Source organism: Misgurnus anguillicaudatus, chromosome 5 (assembly GCF_027580225.2).
Source record: "Misgurnus anguillicaudatus chromosome 5, ASM2758022v2, whole genome shotgun sequence".
Taxonomy (NCBI): Eukaryota; Metazoa; Chordata; class Actinopteri; order Cypriniformes; family Cobitidae; genus Misgurnus; species Misgurnus anguillicaudatus.
Window position 1 is genome coordinate 25,956,802 of NC_073341.2, and position 24,021 is coordinate 25,980,822.

General features: G+C 39.4%; 2 protein-coding genes across 2 annotated transcripts in view; one reads left to right on the top strand and one right to left on the bottom strand.

The window, feature by feature from the left end:
- Positions 1-739: 739 nt before the first annotated feature.
- tmem81 (transmembrane protein 81) lies at positions 740-2,454 on the bottom strand. Its single transcript, XM_055168549.2, has 3 exons — positions 2,327-2,454; positions 2,089-2,186; positions 740-1,771 (listed from the first exon to the last, which is right to left on the bottom strand). Exon 3 carries the CDS (start codon positions 1,738-1,740, stop codon positions 958-960), a length of 783 nt encoding a protein of 260 aa, XP_055024524.2. The 5' UTR covers positions 1,741-1,771; positions 2,089-2,186; positions 2,327-2,454; the 3' UTR covers positions 740-957.
- Positions 2,455-3,379: 925 nt separating this feature from the next.
- The window catches only part of prex1 (phosphatidylinositol-3,4,5-trisphosphate-dependent Rac exchange factor 1), an 83,259-nt gene continuing 62,617 nt past the window's right edge, over positions 3,380-24,021 (top strand). The window contains exon 1 of the mRNA XM_055167650.2: positions 3,380-4,031. Coding sequence (XP_055023625.2) covers positions 3,873-4,031 — 159 coding nt within the window. The 5' untranslated portion in view covers positions 3,380-3,872. The remainder of the gene's footprint in view (positions 4,032-24,021) is intronic.

Consider the following 24,021-nt stretch of genomic DNA (forward strand, 5'->3'; position numbering starts at 1 on the left):
GCCAATGTGGCTATGAACTAAACTCTCATTCTAGATAAAAATCAAGGACTTTGCTGCTGTAACATTGCAGCAGCAGGCGTAGTGATATTACGCACTGCCTGAAAATAGTCCCCAGCTATTGAAAGTTACCAAGGGGACTATTTTCGGGCAGTCCGTAATATCACTACGCCTGCTGCAGCCATGTTACAGAATCAAAGTCCTTGATTATTACGCCAGAATGAGAGTTTAGTTCCTATATCTGCCTAGAAAATCGCAACTTTTAATTATCTGTCGGTCTTAGTACAACGATGTAACTACAGAAGAGTCAAGTTTTAAATGGGAAAAATATGGAAACTCTTTTTTAATTTTTTTTTTGCGTGATGCTAATGGTCTAATCAGATTCAATGGATTATGCTAAGCTATGTTAAAAGTGGTAGCACCAGACCCGGAGATCAGCTGAATGGATTCCAAAACGGTAAAAATCAAATGTTTAACTCTAGGGGAACTGGAAAATGAGCATATTTTCAAAAAAAGTGGAGTGTCCCTTTAAACTTTAACATGGAACACGTTCTGCAGCTCTATGCTGAGATGATGAATAATACATCAACTGTGCATGTTGTGAAGAAGTGTGCTATTACATTTCTAAGTAGTATAATGGCAGAAAATGTCCTATTGAATTGCAATGTAGGAGTCTGAGTAAGATTTCGAGATGAGAACATCACAAAATTCCCATCCTACAGAGTGATCACTTAACCTCATGTTGTGAAGTTAAAGCGCTTTATTAAACGGTTCATTAACAGCTCCTGCCTATAAATAGTTCACAACAGTTTGAACATGTTTGTAATCCCACACATTCTTGACATCATCAAACACTTGTGTTTTCTATTAACTGGGAAAAAGAAGACATGGAACATTAATTTGAGATGAGGCTTGTATTTGACACTGCAATCATTGTAATGGTGGAAAACATCACATATCTCATAAAATGTCATGGAAAAGTTGAGCTGTTTTGGGCATTTTCCGGTAAAAAGCCCACAGGAGTAAAGAGACGACCACTATCAGTGCAACGGATATGGACATGCTAATAAGCACCATGTTTCGGACAGTGCTGCCCGGATACGGTTTTCCTGTGGTGGTGGTGGTGTTTGGCAGCAGGATCTCTGGATTTTCCCATTGAATCAGACCTTTAGCAAAGTCCAAGCTCAGCATGTTGGGAGACATCACCTTCACCCCTTTATACATTCTCTTTACTCTACGTTTACTAGTGTCCAGTACGTCACAGCGATATGTCCCAGAATCCTCCTCTTTGAGAGGGTCCAGCACAACCTTGTCCAGACTCAGAGCTTCATAGCGTGTAAACAGTGAATTGTCAGAAGTGATAACTCCACGGGCAAAGCGCCAAGACACCACAAAGGCAAAGCGGCCCATGGCATCCATCACTTCTTCTAAACAGTCAAGAACAAGTTTTTGACCGGCAATCGCTGTTTGGGTATTCAGTCCACACTGCCATGTGTCTAGGCACCGGACCGTCCTCAGCTTGCAGTCATTGGTGGAGATGCCGGCAGTCCCCATCATAGGGCAGAGCTCCTGGGTACGGAGGCCAAGCCCACAGGTGGCACTGCAGGGAGAGCTGTGAGTGATGAGCCAGGTGTTGATCTTCTCCAATTCTTGCAGGTCCGCGTTGGTTAAAACGCTACACCCGATGGGGGTGTGCAAGAGTGTCCAGTATAAAAACAACAGAACGAGTAATGAACACGACATGGATGCAATGGAGGATTACCGACCAGCCAAGCTGTCAGAAAATCAACAGAATAATATAAGGTCTCAACGGTTCTAAGTATTAAAATGAACCCCTACGAAAATTAACCATGTTTTTTTGTGGTGAATATGTAGTTTTTGGTGTATTGATTACTATTATGGTTTTTGATTTTGTGGTAACCATGGTATTACTACAGTAACCATGTTTTTTTGTTTTGTTTTACTGGTTAATTTTCGTGAGGGAAGAACTAATGTAAATATGAATTGTGAAATTATTAAATAATTTATGTAATGAAATATGTAATTAAACAATAATATAAAAAGCCAAACTCAACAAAAGATGAGTCTTACCTTTGTTTAAAATGTTTAACAGATGTGAGACACTGAAAGATCTCGACGCTGCATTCTCATAGTGACGTCATAAGGCCGGCGTCTGCACTCTCTATTACCTAAAGTTACGTATGTTTTATTTGTAATTTTTTTTATAGAAATAAAGCGTAGATTAAGAATGTAAATAAATTATATAACATTTATATTTAATTTAAAAAAATATTATTAAAAGTAAATACAGTTTATTTATAGCTCCCACCTCTCCACTAGATGGCACTCGGCCTCAGAGCATACGTAGAGCTTGACTACTTCTAGTAACATATTACTTATTGGTTTGTGGCTAATCCTAGTCATTTAGGTTACTCGTAAAAAACAATAATTAGGTTCTGTCAAAACATACATTGTCTATTACACTGTTCAGTTAGTGTGGACACAACTAAACAGCCAAATTAAACAGTTATTGACACCTCTCAAATGTCAGCCAGTTATGAATTGCTTGCAGCTAGAAGACTCCTGCAGGTTAATAGTGATTCAAACCAGACCAACTCTTTATTCGTACCATTGACGTTTTTGCTCAATCATTTGGTGGAGACTGGTGGTTTGATGGTATAGTTCGTGAGAGATGAAGTATTAACTGTACTCGTGGTTTTTTCGCCATTGAATAAACAGGATGTGGACATGCACATCATGCTGAGAAAGGCGCATCACCTCAAGGGCACAAAGGGTACGAACAAAGTCGTCTGTGCATCAGAACAAAACAGTCTTTCATTCAGCTCCCAAGACACCACAAACACGCATGCCAGACAGTGATAAATATTTTATTTTCATGCACTTGCAAAATTGGTTTGCCAGAATGAAGAGAACTGGCGCGGCCATAGACACAGACACGGTTATTTTCAATGTCCCATCAACAGAGTGAACACACTTAGGGCGAATTTAAAGTGAGCATCCTATGACCTACTCATTACAAAGGGCAGAGCCCTTAAAGTGGGAACTCTGAAGGGACAATTGTGATTTATAGTCGTTTGGAAGACACTTAGGAAGGGGATAATAAACACAGAACTTTCTCTTTTTATCCGAAGTGCCCCATATGAGGGCACAAATGCAACATTTAGAATTTGCCCATAACAGCAATGCAGATTTTTTTCAGCACACCAAATTAAATTTCTAATGAGTTTAATGACTTAATGTCGAAATTAGAAAACAAATGCTGACTAAAATAGTGATGCTTTAAATTTCTAATGCAAACCTTGAAAAGATCATTGCAAATGCGCTGCCCTCCAAACTGAAGACGTGATTGCGCAAGCGCTGCAACTTGCAGACGGTCCCTCAGCGGCAGACTCGCTACTCTCTCTCTCTCTTCAGCTCAGACAAGCGTCTCACTTTTCATGTAGCTCACATTCAACACTCGTGAAGCCGCTAGTTCGTCTTTCGCTGTGGCTTTTACTGCACGGGTTCGTCACGGTTACTCAATCGTTTCACGTGCAATCCTGTTTCTCACGTCATTTCGGTCCTCCGGACACTTTCTTCATTTACACTGCAGGCACACAACAGACTGCTGAGCCTTTTAAACAGAGAGTGTTTCAAATGAGATGCAAATTGCTTTGCGGGTGACTTCGATGTCGTGCGTTGTTACTTTTACAGAAGTTCAACTTCATTTTCGATGTAACGTTTCGCTCGCCGCATCCTTCTGAAAGGTTGCGTGCAGCGAACGTCGGATTTAAATGGATTGATTTTTCATCTCGCGTCGAAGAGTTTTTTTAGAATTTTATTTTGGTTTGTTGGGAGCATCTATCTTTTTAAACATGAGCGAAATAAACACAGAAGAAGACAGTCAACAGGAAAACGGAGGAGATCACAGCAGCAAGGACTCAGATCGCCAACTGCGTTTGAGACTGTGCGTTTTAAATGAAATATTGAACACTGAACGGGATTACGTGAGAAACTTGGCATTTCTACAGTCGGTAAGTTTCTTATCTGAAAATGAAGACTAAACTTTGTTTGTAAAATATTTACATAGCATTTATTTGTTGTAGTACGAGCTCTTATGTGTCTGCTTACATGTTGCAGTTGAGCGCTAATTGTTACAGGCTCATAAAAACACTTCATTGGTAGATAACGGACACTGGTGAATCTGTCAGATTGTCTGGTTTAGTAAGTAACGTAAGTTAAATTTTTTCTCAAGAAAAGGGAAGAGGCAGAATTTGTAAAGGAGATATCCAAAAACAGATCTTGTCAATAATGTTCATTTATTTAAGGCAAAGGTATCATCAACAGTGCATGAAGTTGCAGAAGGGACTGTTCTGTGGAAGCTGTTTACTAACGCTTTGCGTGATCGTGTTGTTTAGTGGGTGTTTCCAGTCAGTTTAAATCGTGTTTGGGTGATCTCCAGGGTGGTATTTTTGGACGTACAGTTTTAGAAATGACTAAAGTTTGTTTACGAACATCTTCAATTCGAAAAACAAGAGTCTGTCACTTTTACTGACCTTAAAAGATTAGCATACATGTGAATTTGTGCGTGTTTCCTGGTCATGTGTCAGTTCCTTTAAAATGTTCAAATTAGCATTACAGACTCTTGTGGGAGGTGAGATTTTCAGGAGGGGAATCCAGGCAACTTTTTCTCTTTAGGTAAGATGTGACTTTGCATATCAGCCCGCAGTGACTCTCGTGTGTCCCAACTGGATCATCAGTGACCTTAAGTAGTCCTACTGAAGTGTGTTAAAGCATATTAACAAATACAAAAGCTAAATGAATGAAAATGTTGCTGAAATCTCCAGACAGCAACTTGGCATACTTGGCAAGTGTTTTCTTGCTCTTATTAGCATAGGATCATGACATAGCTTGCCTGAATTTAAGAATAGAAAATGATGAACGCACTCATATGCTCTTAAAATTTTGCATTGATGCCATTGAAGAACCATTTTTGGTCCCCCCCAAATTATATAGTCTGTGGAACCTTCCTTATGCAACATTTGTAGTGCACTCTCTCAATGAATCCAAAATTCACATCTTGCATTCCACACCAGCTCTTTTCTCCCGGTCCAATACCTTTTGATCCTGGGATAAATATAAAAAACATCCAAGTGACTGCAGAGAAATTTTATAAGCAAGTTTTTACCCATCCTATAGGCATGCTAAGCTCCAAGGTCACTGTTGATTTTGTGGATGCTACCAAATGATGGATTAGATCTAGTTGTGGCAGTTAGCTAGCTTTTTACACTATAAATAATGTCAATGTTCTTAAAGAAAAGTGTGGAAGATGAAGAAAGAGGATTCGTATGTTTATCCTTATTATTGTGTTTTTCTCGATATGGGAAAAAACATAGGTGTCTCATCTGGTGAGTCTCATGGGGAAGATTTCCCTTGTGGTGCATCTGATGTTATTTGATCTGGAAGAGTTCAGTGAAGCGCGACCAATCAGATTAGTCCTAGCAGATGCACCTGACAGAATCTCATCGAGATATGAGGAGCTCAGATGCAGAAGCCGCTAAACGCCACCTTTATCAAATACTTTAGCTTCAAATCCACTTAATCCTGGCCTCAGGCCATTCAGAAATACAGATTTGTTCACAGAATCTATTAAGATTCTGATAAAAAAGCAAGAAAACATGCACAGGGGTTGGAGGGTTTTGCATTTGAGCTCTTAATATGTAGGTGAGGCGAATGGGCTGTGATTCAAGTGAATGGGCTTTACAGAGCCCTTGTCTTTTGAAGGGTCTTGTGTGATAAACAGAGATTGATAACAGAGACGTCTGTCTTTCAACTCATGGCAGTCAGTCGAGGTGGTATGATGATGATCTTTTGTCAGCACAGACAGTCATTCTAAATACAACTGGCTGGAAGTCTCCAGGGAGACTGTTAATTGCCTCATGAATTTGTTTAGATGGTTAAGCAAGATACCTTTTATTACTGAGAAAGGTTTTAGGACCGTATTAGTCATTCCCTGAATGTCTTTTCTTGCCAATGTTTATCTGTGGAATTCCTAGAGGACGCTCGGGCAGATATTACAAAAGGATAACATCATACTTAGAAATTTATAAACCTTAGACAGAATCAGCTATTTCTTTATGTTTGGAAATCTTACCAAATGTAGCAATTTTTTTAAATGTTCACATTTAATGCTGTGCATTAATTGAAAAAGCAAGCATTTTATCTTGCTGATTTTGTCAGATAAATCCATACTTTCTTACTGAACAGTATGCAGAAGGAAGTACGTCAAATGCGTAGGACGTCAGAATACTTGGCATTTATGATACAGTGGGCGAACAGTACCCAGATGACATACAACATCTGCTGAGAAGTGTGCAACTAGTGGGCAATATACACTTTGCTGTCCCACAGGAGCTGAAAGGGATAGGGATTCACCCAAAATGAAATTTACTCACTTATGTCTGTATGAGTTTCTTTATTCTGTTGAACACAAAAGATGTTGTTTTAAGAAATAATGGTAAGCGCACCATTTGATGTCAATGTATTTGTTTGTCCTAAAAATGTTTTTCATCAAATTTAGGAGAAGGTTTGAATTCAGATCCAGTGTACAGTAGGATTTAATTCAGTTCTTCAATCTCTGAATGCATGGGCATCTCCAATTTTCTATGGATCCTTTCCTGTATCAAGTTGTGTTATGTCCCCTCTGTGATGTCTTTGTCGCCCGTCCAGCTGTTGTTACAGTAGTTTCTGTGACCCAGCTGGGCTCCTGAAGACGAGTGGGAATTTAGCCAAACAGGATAAGAGGAATGTATGGAAGACCTGAGAGAGGAAACCAACGTGGTGTGGTTCCTGTTTGCTGATGATGCCTCCGTCTGAGTCCTTGCAGGAGGGGAGCACAAGTGTTGGTTTTCTAGGTTATAAATAGTTCGTTTTATAGACCCGATCTGCACCGCAGTATTACAACCAGTGACTGTGGCTTAGTATGTTAGTCAAACCACAAAAAAAGTATTTTATATTGCATTGAAACTACAAAAATATATACTTAAGGATTTAGACTTATACTAAATTCATTTGTAATAAGTGTGCTTTTATAATTCAGTTAGTTTAAGTTATAGTTAAGTCACTGTCAGCATACTTAATAAAGTCCCGCCTCTAAAAATACTAAAAAATATAGTTGGTCGACCGCTTGACATATCTGATATCAGTCCAGTCACTGACTATCAGACAATATGGGACCTATTCATAATTTAATCTGTTGTATCATGAAACTAAGCTCTGATTTGACCCCAACATATCACAGATGATCAGCAGCAGTGCCCCCTGTACTACAACAGACGGCATTTGGCAGTTTCTTTAGTATGACAGCATTTAAATACTTCTTTGAAATAATAAATTTGACCATACCATGAAGACAATGCTTTGATCTACACTACACTGCTTGATGGTTTTACCATCTTGATTCTTTGAATTTATTGTTCTGTAGGCGAATGCATGTGTGCGCATGCGAATGTGTGTTTCTTTACAAGGTAACATCGCCATCTGCTGGAGCACAGGGGATTCAATCGTTTTCACGGATGCGTTTAAAGGGACATTCCACTTTTTTAAAAATATGCTCATTTTCCAGCTCCCCTAGAGTTAAACATGATTCTTGCCGTTTTGGAATCCATTCAGCTGATCTCCGGGTCTGGCGCTACCACTTTTGGCATAGCTTAGCACAATGCATTGAATCAGATTAGACCATTAGCATCGCCCAAAAAATAACCAAAGAGATTCAGTATTTTTCCTATTTAAAACTTGACTCTTCTGTAGTTACATCATGTACTAAGACTGACAGAAAATTAAAAGTTGTGATTTTCTAGGCAGATATGGTTTGGACTATACTCTCATTCTGGTGTTATAATCAAGGACTTTGCTGATGTTACATGGCGTATTGATATTACGCACTGCCTGAAAATAGTCCGCTGCCATTGAAAGTTACCAAGGGGACTATTTTCGGCTGCTGCGTAGTATCACTACACCTGCTGCAGCCATGTTACAGCTGCAAAGTCATTGATTATTACGCCAGTTTGAGAGTATAGTTCCTGGCCATATCGGCCTGGAGAATTGCAGCTTTTGATTTTCCGTCGGTCTTCGTATACGATGTTACTACAGAAGAGTCAAGTTTTAAATAGGAAAAATATTGAAACTCTTTATTTTATCTTATTATCTTATTTTTTAGCGCGACCAGATTCAATGGATTGTGCTAAGCTATGTAAAAAGTGCTGGCGCCGGACCCGGAGATCAGCTGGGTGGATTTCAGAGCGGTGGGAATCAAATGTTTAACTCTAGGGGAGCTGGAAAATGAGCATATTTCCAAAAAAAGTGGAATAACCCTTTAAATATGGATCTTTTTTGACAGCGTTTTTGTGTATTTGTGAAATATATTTTTTAAAGGCAAAAGATAAAGTTTTCCATTTTTCACTACATAATTTTAACATAGCCTCGGATTATAACAGTGTCTTAAAGTCACTACAAGTCAAACTTTGTAATCCGTGCCACAGTGGCACAAGTCAGCACGAGGAATTTCAGGAATCTCTTTAACTTTCCTCTAAACTCAATTAGCTTGGTAGACATTTCCTCATGGCTATGTTTACACATCTGATATCAAGCAAACATTGGAGTAAATCAACGAAAAACGGATTCAATTTTCACACAGATGAGTGACAGGCTTTGTTGAGTTTCCTCCTGGTGTACCCTGATAACGTATCTTCTGGCTTAAAGGTAAAGAAAATACAGTCGAAGGGAAAGTGCTATAGTACTTGGGGTGTTTATGATTAAGGAAAAAAACTTTGGATGTCACTTTATCCCATCACACTTGGTTAAGCCGCATTGTAAATGGAGAAGAAGCCCCCCAAAAGAGCTTAGTGCAGTAAATCACACAAACTGTTTATCTTAGGACGATAACTTGGATCAGTCATCTTTTGTGGATCCTGTACCAAATAAACAGCAGACGTAGCAAAAATAATCTTGCTTTGTTATTTTGTGGTTTGACAAATACTCTGAGTAATGAAACCTGTTGATGACCTAAGTGATATTTGGCATTGTAAGCAAATCAGATGGTCTAAATAAAAAGTCAAACGTGCAAATACAAGATAGAGTGAGCCGATTGGTGAGTCATTGTGAGGTCGTGAAGCACAGCATGATGCTGATAAAGACGTCTCTGTTCCTGTTAGAGGCCTTTAAGGTGCTAATGAATGTATATGAATATAAGGTTATTCAGATATCAAAGACAGAACAATGGTGTATCATCCGTCACCTACTCTTACTAGCTTAATTCACACCTTATATTTAATCACTTTAATTTGAGTAAGTGCCATCACACATACACAGACACTTATAAAGTACAACTCTTGGCACGTCCACACTTTTGCAAACAAACAGCAAACAAAGCCATGTGTTAGGGATTATGAATGTTATCAGATGTAGAAGAGGTATGCGGACCGTGGTCATATGGGATAAGCCTTTCTGCAGATGTTCTCAAACCGTTCAATAAACCGCAGATTGCGGCTCGCAGCAATATCACACTTATATAACGTTCACAGGTTTTGATGGTAAAGCTCTGTTTTGTGTTTTCGGCTGTTTACTTGTTCAGGTGGTGAGGATTTGGGTAGATATACAGTATGATTTTGGTTTGCCTCTGATCGGTCTGTGCGACGGTGGTACTTATCCCAGTGTTTTCTCGTTCTCCTTCTTGACACTCTTGATTGTGACCCCATGCCAAACATTACCTCCATCACCACAGACAATAGTCGTCTACTTGAGAGGCGTGTTTTGCAAAGAGGGGGCCGGCAGTAAATAGTAGCCCATAGACTTCTGCATTGACCCTTTGGCCTCTTTGAGAGGGAGAGCTCTGAAGAATTCCACAGTTGTCCCGAGGGAATTGCCCCCTGCGGTTTGTGGCCAAAGGCTGGCCGTAGTGTCATGACTCTCAGATTTTTTTGGTGGACTTTTCTGGGTTCTTTCAGATGCATGGGGTTTCCGTTTTTTCCTGAACGGAATGAATATGAACGCTGTGATGGTAACTTATCCTGCTTGCCTCAGCATGGGACAAACAAAGGAAAGTGCTGCATTGATGAATGTGGACTCCGATTTGAACTTAATTATTGAATCGTGCTCTGATGAATGCTGCGATACCGCATTTGTATGTGTTTGCCTGATGTAATGCCTGTAAACAGTGAAGTGAAAACATTTGAGCATCAAACAAAATTGATCAAAGAACTGAACTGAAGTCATTTCGTTCTCCACCAGACATTTGGATCGCAGAAGCAACTTTGAAATGCGGCTTAAAGGATCATGGAAATGTTTATGGGCTTATATTGACAGACTCCTAAATGGACTGATCATATGCATTATTCACAATTTATTTAAATACATTTTCTTCAGTGTTCTTTGTAGACCTTAACTGAGTTGGTTTAGTAGCTCTTTAATTATTTAAAAAAAGTGATGTTTAACTATGCAGCAGGTTCTTGTATTTTGATGTCTGGTGGTTTCAAACACTGCACTGCAAAAGTTGCTGGCTTGTTTCAACCCAAGGTTGGGTAAAATTTGGACAAACCCAATCATTGTTTTAAAGGGATACTCCCGCCAAATATTAAAACTACCCCATGATTTACTTGCCCTCAAGCAATCCGAGAAACATATGTCCATCATCTTTCAGACGATCACATTTAAGGGGGTTGCACACCGGACGCGCAGCTCAGTGCCTGGTAGACTACGGCTACAGCTACGAAGTTGCTCAAATCCCTGTCGTTCCACATAGCACCACTCACATAGTTTAACATTAAATAACATCATATTTGTCCCAAATTATTAACGATAAACATTGGCTGCTAACGTGTATTTTGCATTTTGAAGTAGACACTATCTGACGAAGCTTACGCTATTTAATGTGTACTGCCGGTTTACGATATCTCAGAGTTGTCCAAGACGTGACGCGGCGCTGAGCTGCGTGTCCGGTGTGCGACCCCCTTTAGAGTTATTTTAGTAAATTTCCTATGCTATATACACTCACCGGCCACTTTATAAGGTACACCTGTCCAACTTCGCGTTAATGCAAATTTCTAATCAGCCAATCACATGGCAGCACTCAATGCATTTAGGCATGTAGACATGGTCAAGACGATTTAAAATGTGGATTTAAAGTGCCCTTTAAAATATGGATATCACCTTGATTACCTGCAAAAGACCTTTATTAACCCCTTGGAGTCATGTGGATTACTTCTGCGTAGGGTGATGCACTTTTTGGGCTTCAAAGTCAGTTGTTGTTCCCTGATCCCTGTTTTCTCCAATTATAAGCAAGGAGATTTACTAAAATATCTCCAGATGTGTTTGTCTAAAAGATGGCTGACATACTGTATGTATCCCGGATTGCTTGATTGTGAGTAAATCATAAATATCAAATCTAATTTTGATATTTGGCTGAAGTATCCCTTTAAAACAACGTTTGGGTTAGTCCAAATATTACCCAACATTTGGTTGTAAGTTTTGGTTGTAAATATTCAGCATTTAAATTTTTTTAACTCAAGAATAAAAAGTTATTTTGTTGTTCTCGTATGACATCAGGCTATAAAAGTAAAATTTAAAATTAAAAGTTAATCCTATAAATGATGTGTGCAATACTTCATAATGAAAGAGCATAATGCAAATTCAGTCTGCATGTGTTACTTCATAAAATCTGACATATAGCATCAGATTGTGTCATTTTGTGGGGGATTTTAGTGGTGAGGCCTGCTGCCAAAGCCACTTTTTTCAATAAAATCTCTGCACAAATGACAGAGAATGTGCATATGTATTGTGTGACTCAAATAAATCAGTGATTTATTGTTGACAAAGTTGTAAATATTTGGCATACCGTGTAGTAATGAAATCGACTGCATGATGCATCAGGCTATTAGAAAATACATACACACGCATATAAGCCTGTGATAAATGACAAAGTAAACTACTGTGGTCAAATAAATCCTGTTATACGTCAGTATGCACCATAGGTAATTAAACAGCAAGTGTTTGTTTGACTGGTCAAGATAATGATTGGTGACACATGACCAGAGCTGGTGTCTGCTCTTGTCATATAGGCCAGATCAGGGTCTAGTGTCTCCTTTCCCCCCTGTGGTGCATGAACCCCTGGCTCTCATGGCATCTTTCCATGTGCTCAGTCGCTCTTTCATGGAGATGTGCCCAAATGCCTTCCAGATGGTCTATCCAATCTGGACTGAGATCTTATCTGGACAACCACATGTCATCCTCAGACCTTTGTTGCAGGGCTGTCCAACAGGCATTCAGACGTAGTGTTGGATTTTAGTGCCGGTACTCCCCTTAATGATAGGGTGGTGCATGGAAGCTTGTCTGTTTTTGTCAGTGGTCTGTTTAGGTAGTGTGATGTTACACGTTACATCAAATGGGAAACAAACCGAATCAAAGCTGTCCACAACGGCTGAAAACCAAAGTTAAAACTTGGCCTCAGAGGTTTCCCTTACTGTAAATTCATATTATGTGTAACATTTAGAGTTATGCATTTTGGAGATGCTTTTATCCAAAGCAACTTATAAGATATACATTTTACGAGTATGTGTGTTCGCTGGGGAACGAACCCATGACTTTGCGGTGCTAGCACAATGTTCTTCCAATTGGACACATAATAGTAATAGTGATGCATGTTGAAGAATTACTTTATTAATATACTTGGATCTGGCAAAAGACAAAATTATCAAAAAATGAGGAGTGACCTGGACCATATCTGGGGTGCAAAATATTGGCTGTTAGGTCTTTTGGGTGTCTGCCAGTGTCAATAAGAATATTGAGTACATAGAGGACCTAACCAACTCCATAGCAATGCCCTGGCAACCACCCTGGTGTTTGTTTTGCACAAATGTTTCAGTTTTGTTAAATGACGTTTTTGGTCAAATCGTCTCAATCAGGATTTCATAAGGTTCTTTTGCATACCCTTCCTCGGCTTATTAGATAAATCTCTCCCGTCACCCTTATTTCTGTCTGTCTGCTATCCTGTGGCGCTGTGGCAAATTTCCACTCTCATGAGCAGCTCTAACAGGCATAAACTTTGAAGCCCCTTGTTGCGGAAGTGCGGGACAGGGGGCCAAACTCAAAGAGAACTTTGTTGGAGCGGGTGGTGGAGAGGGGTGATGGTGAATCGGAGTCATGAGGATAAAGGGGCGAGCCCGGGTCCCTTCATTCAGACCCCATCCTCTTGCTGCTGGACTCTTTGTCTCCATAAGCTGGGTCTTGGCCACAAAGAGAGAATTTTTTTCTTTCTCACTTTCCCCCCTCGGTTTATTTATTCGATTTCACGGCATGCCGGCCAAAATTGCTTCTTACTTGCATCCAAAACTACTTCATACCCTTTTGCAGTGCGGCAGATTCTCACAGCGAGCCATGAAAGGGCCCTTTAGTGTGTTTTAGCTGGGTATTTAGAGGAAGCGTGAGCATCAGATTCAGTCAGTTTTGCTGTTGCTCACGTTGTGGGAACCAGTGTGGGTTGTAAAGATTCTCCTCACTTGCACTGGGGAATGAGGACAAATGTGAGGTTTGAAGAACCTCAGGGGTTTTTCTGTGACCCTTTAATGTTCGCTGAATGCTAAAGTACCAGCAAGTAAACAGCACTGTTTGTTTAAAGCGGGAAAACCAAGTTTGGACAGGATGCTGCTGTTCGTAATGTGCTAAGACATTTAAGCGAAGAAAGGCCTGATGGTTTATTGTTTGAGGACGTCCTGGGCAAAGCAAGAGTGGACATCCTATAGTTGAACAATATCCTGACTATAAGTGTCCATTATGTCTGGCTGAGTGGGTTTTATTTCATAAAATGTCCATACATTTCCTCATATAGTGTTTACTGTGATGTATGCAATGCTATACATCTTTCCATAGAGAATATTAGTGTACAGTGGCAGCTTGTGTTAGTTCAATAAAGGCTGAAGTAGGGACAGTTTTTTTGGACACAATTTTCGTCATTGGAAGAGTGCGTGTTTGAAACTCTGCATAGATTGCACAGACCAGGATATGCAATGTGCTTTGTTGCAATGCACATGCATCAGAACAGGAGATGCATTGTATTTGTCGCAATGTGCATGCATCAGACCAGGAGATGCATTGCATTTTGTTTGCAGTGTGCATGCCTCAGACCAAGAGATGCACTGCGTTTTGTCTCAATGCGCATGCGTTACACCAGGAGATGCATTATATTTGTCGAAATGCACATGCGTCAGACCAGGAGATACACTGCATTTTGTTGCAATGTGCATGCGTCAGTCCAGGAGATGCATTGCATTTTGTTGCAGTGCACATGCATCAGACCAGGAAATGCATTGCATTTTGCTGCAATGTACATGCGTCAGACCAGGAGATGCATTGCATTTTGTCGCAATGATCACGTGTCATGTCAGACCAAGAGATGCATTGCATTTTGTCACAATGCGCATGCAACAGACCAGGAGATGCATTATATTTGTCGCAATGCACATGTGTCAGTCCAGGAGATGCATTGCATTTTGCCCAATGCGCATGCGTCAGTCCAGGAGATGCATTGCATTTTGTCGCAGTGCGCATGCGTCAGAAAAGGAGATGAATTGTATTTTGTTGCAATGTGTATGAGTCACACCAGGAGATGCATTGTCTTTGTCGCAATGCACATGCATCAGACCAGGAAATGCATTTAATTTTTTCGCAATGAGCACGCGTCAGACTAGGAGATGCATTGCATTTTGTCACAATGTGCATGCGTCAGACCAGGAGATGCATTATATTTGTTGCAATGCACATGCGTCAGACCAGGAGATGCATTGCATTTTGTTGCAGTGCACATGCGTCAGACCAGGAAATGCATTGCATGTTGTCGCAATGTGTATGCGTCAGACCAGGAGATGCATTGCATTTTGTCAAAGTGTGCATGCGTCAGACCAGGATATGCATTGCATTTTGTCGCAATGAGCATGCATCAGAACAGGAGATGCATTGCATTTTGTTGCAGTGCACGTGCATCAGACCAGGAGATGCATTGCATTTTGTCGCAATGCGCATGCATCAGACCGAACATCTGTGTACACATACAAGTCTTTGCAAGGCACTCGACTGTGTGCGTACGTTTGTGTACACGTAAAAAGCAGACTGTACGCCGGGCATTGCTCAGATTAAAGGTTCTGCTCTAAATGTTGAGCGAGTAAAACCTGCTGATTCGTGAAAAATTTAAGTTTTGCTTTGACATTTCAGACTTTTGATTAAATGAAAGCTGCTTTTGTGATGTTTTCAGACTGTCCTAGTTTTTCAAAATAACAGAGTTCCATGTATTGTTGTGTGTTTAAAACCCCTCTTTATTGTTGCTCATGTAGAAATTGTGCCTGATAAAACAAAATTGAGTCTAGGACTGAGTCTGTCTGCAGAAATATCTACTTTGTGCTTTCAGCACAAACGTTGATTGAAACCATTCAGTGAAACTCTGAAGTCACTAGTACACTTAAAAATGTGCACTTACTGTAAAAACATTCACGCTGTGATTTTGTTTTTATCAGAAATTGTGTTTTCAATGTCCAGGAAATGTCACCAAGTAACTGGAGATGATGTAATTTGTGTAAATGTAAAACATTGTTGTTTAATGGGTCAACATACAGTAGGCACAGACAGAAGGAGACTATTACCTTATCTTGCTCCTTGGTAGTGTATATATATATATATATATATATAGGGACTAGTTTTTCCATGTAAAATATTTTATCATAAAGCAAACATTTGACCTTCTGATTCTGAATGAAACTTACATATTGCTAACCTTTGGTAAAGGGTCATATTTGGCCACAGTTTAAAATGTCTATAAAATGTTTGTTATAATTAAAATGTGGGATGTTTTTAGGAAGGGTGAAAGTAACTCTTTGAATTACATATCATACCATACTCGAAACATGACTTGTATGTCTTTAGAGTTTCAGTTTTGTCAAATCAGAACTTACATTTGTACATGTTGTTCTATGTACAGCCTGTAAAAACAGCACAGCACTGTTTTCAAAGCTCTCACTTCTGTTTCTTCATCCATTTGGTAGGGATCACGTGCCTCAGAAGTGTGCTCAAAAGTTTTTGCATTTCTGCTTTTTCGTCATCTGTAGCTTCCCTTATGTTTATAAGCAATTTTGGCTCTCCCGAAGCACAGTTTTAAGACGTTGAGTGGAATTATTGTTCTTACTTAATTGGGGTCACAGCTGATGACTTAAATATTTTAGGCAGTTGACCTTCTCTATACACTATTATTACAGTTATGCATTAGATTACATGAGCAAATTTTTTGTTTCATTTTTCAACTATTCTGCCAAGAAACTGTGTAGATTTATACTACTACTTTCTATTCTTTTGGTTGCATGTAGTTTTTAGTCAATGAGTTTTTCAGGATTCACTCTTATAAAGAAATTGCTGAGTTCACCCTAGTTTCACAACTCGGGGTTTAAAAAGTACATTTTGCAATAGTCATGTCCTTTATTTCAATAGTGCCACTGTGTTTGGCCTCATGCAACAGACTTGACTTTTTTCGAGTGGATGTGGTTAAAACCGGATCCTAGTGACGTGTAGGATGTATTTTGGTAATCAGGTGATTCTGTGTCAATTCAAAATAGTTTTACTGCTAAATATTTTTTGTTAAATATAACAACCGTATTTACATGGTTATTTACATTACATGATATAGGCAAATAGCCACGTGTGACATTTGTGTCATGCATATCCCAGTACAAATCATTTCCTATTGTCCATCATACTGGCTTTGGCCACGTTCTAGTGGTGCCAGGTGACCCAGAACGGTGCTAGCCTTGACGTCTGCCGATGACAGAAGTGATGGCAGCAGGCTCTTGACCTTCAGTGCTGTTGGGAGAAGTGGACGTCCATGACAGCATATGGCCAGTCTGGTTTGGTTCACCTTACTGTCTGACCATCTTTGCCTGACTGATTCACATCAAATAAAAGGCGTCTTGCCCATGTCTGACCTTCTGCCATGGCACAGGTTTCCCGGCGGGTGCGTTGGATCTCTAGCGACGTGAGACTGAAAAGCAGTTTTTTAACTTGTTTAGAATAATTGTGAAAGTTATTGTGTAAGGTCATATATTCACACTGCATCCACTCCAGGCAAATAAACTTTGGTGTTCGATTCACCTTTAAACATCCACATTGGTTACAAACCTCACCCTAAGTTTAAAGTCTTCCTTTGTAGTCATCATCTAAATTTAACAGAACCCATATACATCAGTTGTGCAGTTTTTTATTCCGTTTTAGCTGCGCACTTATATGCATGCAGCTTTATTCTCTGAACTGAAGAGGACGCTGACCTCACCACATGAAGCATCTTCACACCACACGGTTTCCTGTCCACAGTCACATCCTTCCTCTTTTTTTTTCTTTCCATAATGAAAGCGCAACTTTATTTCCCCTACACGAGTTTCACCTCTGTTTATCTGTCGCTCTGATTTTGGGGATGTTCATTTGTAAAGGGGAAAATCTGACTTTTTTCATATTTAAGTGCTATAGTTGGGTCCTTAGTGCTTGTATCAACCAAAAAAAAGAAAAAGCAACTCAGTAACTTAGTTTTGGTAAACCATTCTCTGCAAACATGTGGAAAAAATAGGTCATAGAAATTCGGCTCCCCTTGTGATGTCAGAAGGGGATAATATCACCCCTAATCTGCACTATCCTTCCACGGCACTGCCATTTAGTGCAGATATAAACTCATTTGCATTTTAAAGGAACCCAAAACGACACATTTTTGTTCACACCTACAAAGTGGCAATTTTAACATGCTATAATAAATTATCTATATGGTATTTTGAGCTAAAATTTTACCTAAGCACTTAAAAAAGTCTTGTGAAATGTCCCCTTTAAAGGAACATGCCCAGAATTTGGGAATTTAGCTTATTCACCGTATCCCCCAGAGTTAGATAAGTAGTCCATACATACCTTTTTCATCTCCGTGCGTGCTGTGGCTCTGTCTGACGCAGCCCCCGCTAGCTTAGCTTAGCACAAAGACTGCAAGTGAATGGCTCCAGCTAGCAAACCGCTCCCAACAATCGACAAAACAACGCGAACATTTTCCTATTTATGTGTTGTGGTTTGTATAGTCACAACGTGTACAAATAACAAGGTCATATGAGACACAGCAATCTTTTAACAGTATACATACTGGGAACTATATTCTCAGAAGGCGAAGCACTGCTACTGGGCGCAGCACCCGAGAAGCCCCTGGTGAGGAGCAGAGAGTTCGGTCAGAGTTGTGCAAACCACTCCGCCCAAGTAGCAGTGCTTCGTCTTCTGAGAATACAGTTCCCAGTATGTATGTACACTGCCAAAAGATCGCTGTGTCCCACATCACCCTGCCATTTGCACACGTGTGACTATACAAGTCACAACACATAAACAGGAAAATGTTCGCGGTTTTTTTTTTCACTTATTGGGAGCAGTTTGCAAGCTGGAGCCATTTACTTTCAGTCTTTGTGCTAAGCTAAGCTAGCGGGGGCTGCGTCAGACAGAGTTACAGCACGCACGGAGATGAGAAAGGTATGTATTGACTTATCTAACTCTGGGGGATATGGTGAATAAGCTAAATTCCCAAAATGTGGGCGTGTTCCTTTAATCTTTGTACAGTGCCTCGTGAGTGTGTTGGCATTTGGCCTGGCCCCATTCATTCGTTGGGATCCAAACAGGGATCGCCACGTTTTATTTTGTGCTACCATACTTACTCGTGTAACTACTCATGTAAAAGTCTTTAAATAGGGAAAACATGGAAGTGTTTGGTGGCTTCTAAATTTATCCTAAGGAATGAATGGGGCTAGGCTAAATGCTAACACATTCACGACGCGCTGTACAAAGATTAAGTGCACGCATTGAAAAAAGATAGGTATGAAATAATTTGTAAAGTTGAAGTGAGAACATAGTCAAATATTGAAAAACAGTTGTGTTTTCCTTTTTAAAAGTTTTATGTCAATCATGCATTTCACTTTAATTTCATGGCCTTACTTACATATATCAAGGTTATATTTCACAAAATGTTATGTAGGATGACTTTATGTAGAAAACAGCAAAGCACAACAAATAATTGAGTTTTCACAGGCAGGGTCACATTTATAACACACTTCATACATTCCTTATTGTTAGCTTTAAGGTCAATGATGAGCTACAGGAGTGTATGCATTTCACTATATAGATTAGCTGTGTATTATTATTTTGTGATTCGTCTTTGTAATGCATTTCCATTTGTCCATTATTGAAATAGGCAACACATTGCCATTGCTGATGTCCTGCTAATTGAGTTCCAGTAGTGTTTGTTTACCAAAGAGGCTTTGAGTGGCATATTAGTTTACATGATAATGAACGACTCTCTTCTGTGAGAAAGGCCACAAGGAAGGTCACTAAAGTGGATCATCAGTGTTCAGCGAAGTGTCTGACCTCCTGTAAGAGCGAGCAAGTGTGAACGAAATGACGATCAAGATGAGTTGGATGAATGGTATTCACCTAGGATGTCCTCTTAGATCTGACACGTGAGATCTGGTAAGAGGTGCTGCTGAAGTCCCTTATCAGTCTGCATAACAGAAACTGTGTAACACAAACTTCTGCTGACTTTGCTGCGGTAGACTATGCGATAGACGCTGGCCTCATTGTGCTGGTTGGATCTGTTGGTTTTACTTCATCTGAAAGGTTCAGTTAGTAAGATTTTCTCAGTTGATAAGGTTTCTCCATTTACCGCTGTGGTTAGATGTGTTTCAATCCAAAACTGTGTGAACAAACTTGTTTTTGTTTGTTGATGGTTAGGAGGTCAAGCAAAGTTTTGTATCAGATCTAGATGTGGATTTGGCATAGTAATTCATTAGCTGCTTACTGTATACAAAACCGCTGCTACTAAACCATGTCACATTAAGAAATGCATGTTGGATCCATTGAGAAATTAAAAAAATAGTTTAAAGAAAGTTGCAGGGTAAAGTGATTTCTAGAAAGCCAATGCAACCCTGTAAAGGAAATGTTTAGGCTACAGGCCTTATAATTATACCAGTATTCACCACATTTTACATTTACATTATATCCTGTGTATACAGTAAAGGCCGTAGTAGTCAATTTTTTACAAGTACACAAGAATCCCTGTACTGTATGCGCACCGGCTGTATTTTGAAACCTTGCATACATGTGCCAAGTTATGCCTACAGGTGATGCATTGCATTTTGTCACAATGCACATTGTCGAAAGTCTGTGTACAGGTACGAGTCAAATAAACTATGTGTGTTTGACCGTGCACATACGTTCGCATACGCGTAAAAAAACAGGCTTAAGGTGTAGCAAGAACTGCAGTGGCCGTCGTAAATTTTTTTTAAACATCCACAAACCATCACAAAATGAGTGTATGCGTATGAGTATTTCTTCACCGTTTCCATGTGTTAAGTTTATTGGCAATAGTCCATCGACAATACAAGGGTGACAGGCAGTACAAGCTTCCTATCCAGTTCAGCCCCTTCTTTCCCAATAATGACAATCATTGTTTGATAATTCACTAATTTAAACGGAAAGCCATCTGAACAATAAGCGGCGTTGATGTATTGTGTGGGAAACAGCAGCCTTTTTTTGTGACGGAAATGGTTTGTTCTGCCTTTTCCTTCCTGAAATGCAAGAGGCCAGGGTCTCTCTCCTGTCATTGAATTAAGTCTTCGTGTTTTGGTTAAGGTCAACCCGTGTTGCAGGTGGCAAAATTATAACGTCTGTTTCCTGGAAAAACATTTCATTGAGGAGGGAAAAAAAGAGTCAGCGAACAGCTTGTTTCCTTAGCGGGGGCATATGGACGCATTCATTCTCGTCTAGATCTAATAGCCTGTGGCTATTCTACTGTGTGTAACTCTATTCCCACATCTCTCGTACCAGCTGGACAGATCGGCCACAGTCACAGACGTCAGTATTTAAGCCTTGTTGGAAGTGTTTAAAATGTGTCATTTTTGTTGGACGTAACTACGACTCTCTGTTATAGGCTAAATCTGTGGTTTTCGAATGGTTTTGCCTCAGAACTAAGTTGGCCAATATTGTGCATCAGAAAATACATTGTGGTGTGCCTACACAGTACCAAAACTGTTCAGTAAAATATCTTTGAAATTAAACATTTATGTACTAAAATTAGCATGAAAATTAAACAAGGAATATTAATAATTTTGTAATGGCATAAACGGCAACAGAAATTCTAACATATTGAGCAAAGACAGGGTTCCCATAGGTCCTTGAAATAATTGAAAGTTTGTGAATCTGGGGGAAAAATTCAAGGCCCTGGGAAGTTTTTGAAAATATACATACATAGATACAGGTGCTTGAATCTATTTTATGCAAGAAGTTTTTTGGAAAAAAATCCATATTATTCCCTGTGTAGTGTAGCTGTAGGGTAATAGACTTTTTAAGCGCACATGCTAAACTGTTCGCTTGAAATGCTTATATCTTCTGTACGCGAATGTTGATTCATACCAAAATGCTTTTTTGCATACTTGTGTTTGACACATGAAAACCTCTCGGTATGTAACTGTTGTTCCATGAGAAGGGAACGAGATGCTGCGTCTCCCTTGCCATACTTCCTGCGTCTCTGTAACGCTGTCTTTGGCAATATTTCAGATAGGGATATACTTCCTGGCTCCTGTGTCACCCTGTCTTTGTCATTAAGCCTCACCATTTGTTGAATTTGATATACTCATTCAGACGCACTTACCACTGGAGGCATCCCCAAAGTGCCACCGCAGTGACGCAGCGTGAGTTCCCTCGAAAGGGAACTGTAACAATGTATCTTAAAAGGTAACACGATGTAACCTTGCTCTCACTTGAAATGTGTCCCCACATTTAGTCCTTGAATTTGAGGGTATTGGACCTGGAAAGTCCTTGAAAGGTCCTTGAATTTGAAGTTAACCAAGGTGTGGGAACCCTGAAAGACTGCCGAACATAAATATAAGCTGTATTACTGTGTGATTGATAACTGTATGAAGAGTTTGGTTCCAAAACACGATAAATGCAAAAAAAGGAGTTACCGCCAAAATCAGTATTGTATCAGGTCAGTATTAAAAATAGCATTGATAAACCTGTCAATACCTTCCTGTGACGGGGAAGAAACGTAAGCCATCAAAATCGAATAATTTACGTGAGAGGCACTCGGGAAACGGAAAAATGCCGGCTGTTGCTTGTTCTCCGACAGCATCAAGCTTCTGTCATGCTAAAGCCCGATTTATTGTTGTGCGTAAGTTCTACGCCGTAGCTACTGCGTAGGCTATCCGTAGCCTGTGCGTAGCCTGACGTGCACCTCGCAAAAATTTTTCACAGCGCGTCAGTTCTACGCGGACCGCAAGCGCTGTGATTGGTCCACCAGAACCCCTCGCGTCCAGTAAAAAAAATTGCGTTTGCAACGGTGAAAACAAAGAATGGCCAAGTTGAGGAGTGATTTAACTAAAACTGGAACAAAATTCGCTGTTTATTTACTTCCAGCATTGCTGGTCTTCTCAAATCATACACAACAAGTTGCTGTTTCTTCTTCGTTTGTTGCTTAACTTCTGTGTTTGCACGTCAGGCGCATGACGACGCAAAAGTATAAATGAAAACCGACGCGGAACCTATGCCGTCGTGGCTACGCCGTAGGACCTACGCACGACTATAACGAGCCCTTAACACATTGACCTCATCTTATGAAAAACTTTCCATTACTTTACTCAAAGCCAACAAAAATCGAGCATGACCAAAACATTTTACAGCTGATCGCTGTCAAAAAAGTTCAGCGGCGACGTCCAAAGGATGACAGCAGCAATGACAATGTTATAAATATGACAATGTAATTGTTTTTATTAAGACCATTAATGTTTATATTTTTATCGGTGTATACCACTATTCAACTAAATGAATGTAACATGGCAAAGATGAATGCACATTTATATATTGATTCAATACATTTATAGCATTTTGAAAAATCAGTTTTTATAATAAATCCTCGAAAATCAAATTATGATTTGAATTTTTTATGTTTTTATAACCTAAAGATGCTATGTAAAAGTTTGTAACAGAATAGTGGTTTTCATCTTGTCACTTTCTTGGTATAGAAAGCACATTTTTACCCAAATAAGTCAAAATGGATTTATTGCGTTTTGAAACCAAACTCTTCATATGTCTTCTATTTATTTTGCTATCTTAACTATGCATAATTACATTAATTAAATTAGTATTTTATTTTACTTTTTTACATATAAAGGAATATTCCATTTTCTTAAAAGAAAAATCCAGATAATTTACTCACCACAATGTCATCCAAAATGTTGATGTCTTTCTTTGTTCAGTTGAGAAGAAATTATGTTTTTTGAGGAAAACATTGCAGGATTTTTCTCATTTTAATGGACTTTGATAGACACCAACAATTAATACTTAACTCAACACTTAAATGTTTTTTCAACGGAGTTTCAGAGGACTATAAACAATCCCAAACGAGGCATAAGGGTCTTATCTAGCAAAACGATTGTCATTTTTGACCATGAAAATAACAAATATACACTTTTAAACCACAACTTTTCGTTTAGGTCCGGTCCAGCGCGACCTAACGTAAATGCGTAGTGACGTAGGGAAGTCACGTGTTCATTATATATAATCTATTAAAGTCCATAAAAATGAGAAAAATCCTGCAATGTTTCCCTCAAAAAACATAATTTCTTCTCGACTGAACAAAGAAAGACATCAACATTTTGGATGACATGGTGGTGAGTAAATTATCTGGATTTATCTTTTAAGAAAATTGAATATTCTTTTAAGAATTTTATTCCTGCTTTCTGTGACATTCAGAACAAATGGGTCCTCCCACCTTTTGTGTAACATCAAGCTATTTATTTTACTAGATGCAGGTTAATCTCTAAATAACTCATATTTAATGCAAAGAAGATATACTGTGACGTTTCAGTTTTGGTGTGAATTCTGAGTGCGGTCCTCTCGTTTAGATCGGTCTCAGCTCTTTTTGACTGATATGAA